The following is a 1406-nucleotide window of genomic DNA, read 5'->3' on the forward strand; positions in this document are numbered from 1 at the left end:
CTGGGAGTTCAAGACCATCCTGGGCAACATAGCAGGATCCCGTCTCAGAGAGAGCTGTTACCACACCAGAGGGCACCTGCAAATGCATCGCTGTCATAGTGAGAGCCTGGCAAGCCGGGCATGGTGCTGCACGCCTGTCATTCCAGCACCCTGGGAGGCTGAGGCAGGAGATCCCAGTTTGCAAGTTGCAGCGCAGCGTCAGGTTGTAGCTCAGTGCTGGCACGGGCAGGGGAGAGGGACGATCTGGGGCTCAGGGGCGCCCCCTACTGTCCCAGAGTCCGTGCCCTTCCGCAAGAGCCTGCTCTCCCCGATCTTCCTGTGGAGCCTGCTTACCATGGGCGTCACGCAGCTGCGCGTCATCTTCTACATGGCGGCCATGAACAAGATGCTGGAGTTTCTGGTGACCAGGGGCCAGGCAGAGACCGGCGAGCTGCAGCAGAGGGCGGCGGAGACAGGTGGGGAGGGGGCGCCACTGTCCGGGGAGGGGCGCGGCTGCGCTTGGGGCCACGGCAGCTGCAGCTCGGACCCCTCGCTCCACCCCCAGTCGGGTTCTACGCCTCGGTGTTCGGGGCCATGCAGCTGCTCTGCCTGCTCACCTGCCCCCTCATCGGCTACATCATGGACTGGCGCATCAAGGACTGCGTGGACGCCCCGGTCGGACGCGCTGCCCACGGACACGCGAGGTGACCCGGGCTGGACCGCGAGGGGTTTCCGTCCCAGGGCTTGCACACACGGCCCTCATTTCCCTGGACTCTGGTGGCCGTGCTCTGTCCCTATCTTACAGATGGGGAAACTGAGGCCAGGGGCATGGCTTGCTTAGGAATAAAGAGAGCTAGAGGGGAATTGTGGCACACACCTGCCATCCCAGCACTCAGGAGGCTGAGGCAGGAGGATCGCTGTGAGTCCGAGGCCGGCCCAGGCTACATAGTGAGGCCCTGTCTCAAAAAACGAAAGACAGAACAAATAAAAAAAGAAGAGCTGGTACTGGTGCTGGCTGGGCCCAGGCAGTCTCTGAGTGCTGCAGCAGGGTGCTGAGGTCCTCACTGCTCAGGTGACAGTCACACAGGGAAGGCCCTTGGCTGGGGTCACACACAGGCTCCAGAGCCAGGAGGCCCCCAGGCTGTGTCAGCTGCCCAGGGCTGAAGCAGCCGGGCGGGGCTCTGCCAGGCCCCAGCTGCAGCACAAAACAGCACCCGACTTCAGCCCTGGTGCCCAGCTGGGAACCTGGGAACATTTAGCCAGCACCCCTGCCTCAGTTTCCCTCCTCAGGCTGTGCCCAGCGGGGCCCAGGGCTGCGGGGACCCAGGGTGCTGCAGCGGAGCAGGCAGAGGCAGCGGGGGCTTCTGTTTTGTGGTCTTCGCACAGCCTGGTCACTTGTGCAGCCTGCTGTCGCCTGCAGAGGACAC

General features: G+C 63.9%; 1 protein-coding gene across 1 annotated transcript in view; it reads left to right on the forward strand.

Annotated features, from left to right (window-relative positions):
- Slc43a1 (solute carrier family 43 member 1) overlaps positions 1-1406 on the forward strand; it is a 9346-nt gene that overhangs the window by 5465 nt on the left and 2475 nt on the right. Inside the window, exons 8-9 of the mRNA XM_010608319.2 lie at positions 276-455; positions 545-683. Of these exons, the coding sequence (XP_010606621.1) occupies positions 276-455; positions 545-683 (319 nt within the window). The remainder of the gene's footprint in view (positions 1-275; positions 456-544; positions 684-1406) is intronic.

This window comes from Fukomys damarensis, unplaced genomic scaffold, assembly GCF_012274545.1.
Source record: "Fukomys damarensis isolate Sample0158 unplaced genomic scaffold, DMR_v1.0_HiC HiC_scaffold_27, whole genome shotgun sequence".
Lineage (NCBI taxonomy): Eukaryota > Metazoa > Chordata > Mammalia > Rodentia > Bathyergidae > Fukomys > Fukomys damarensis.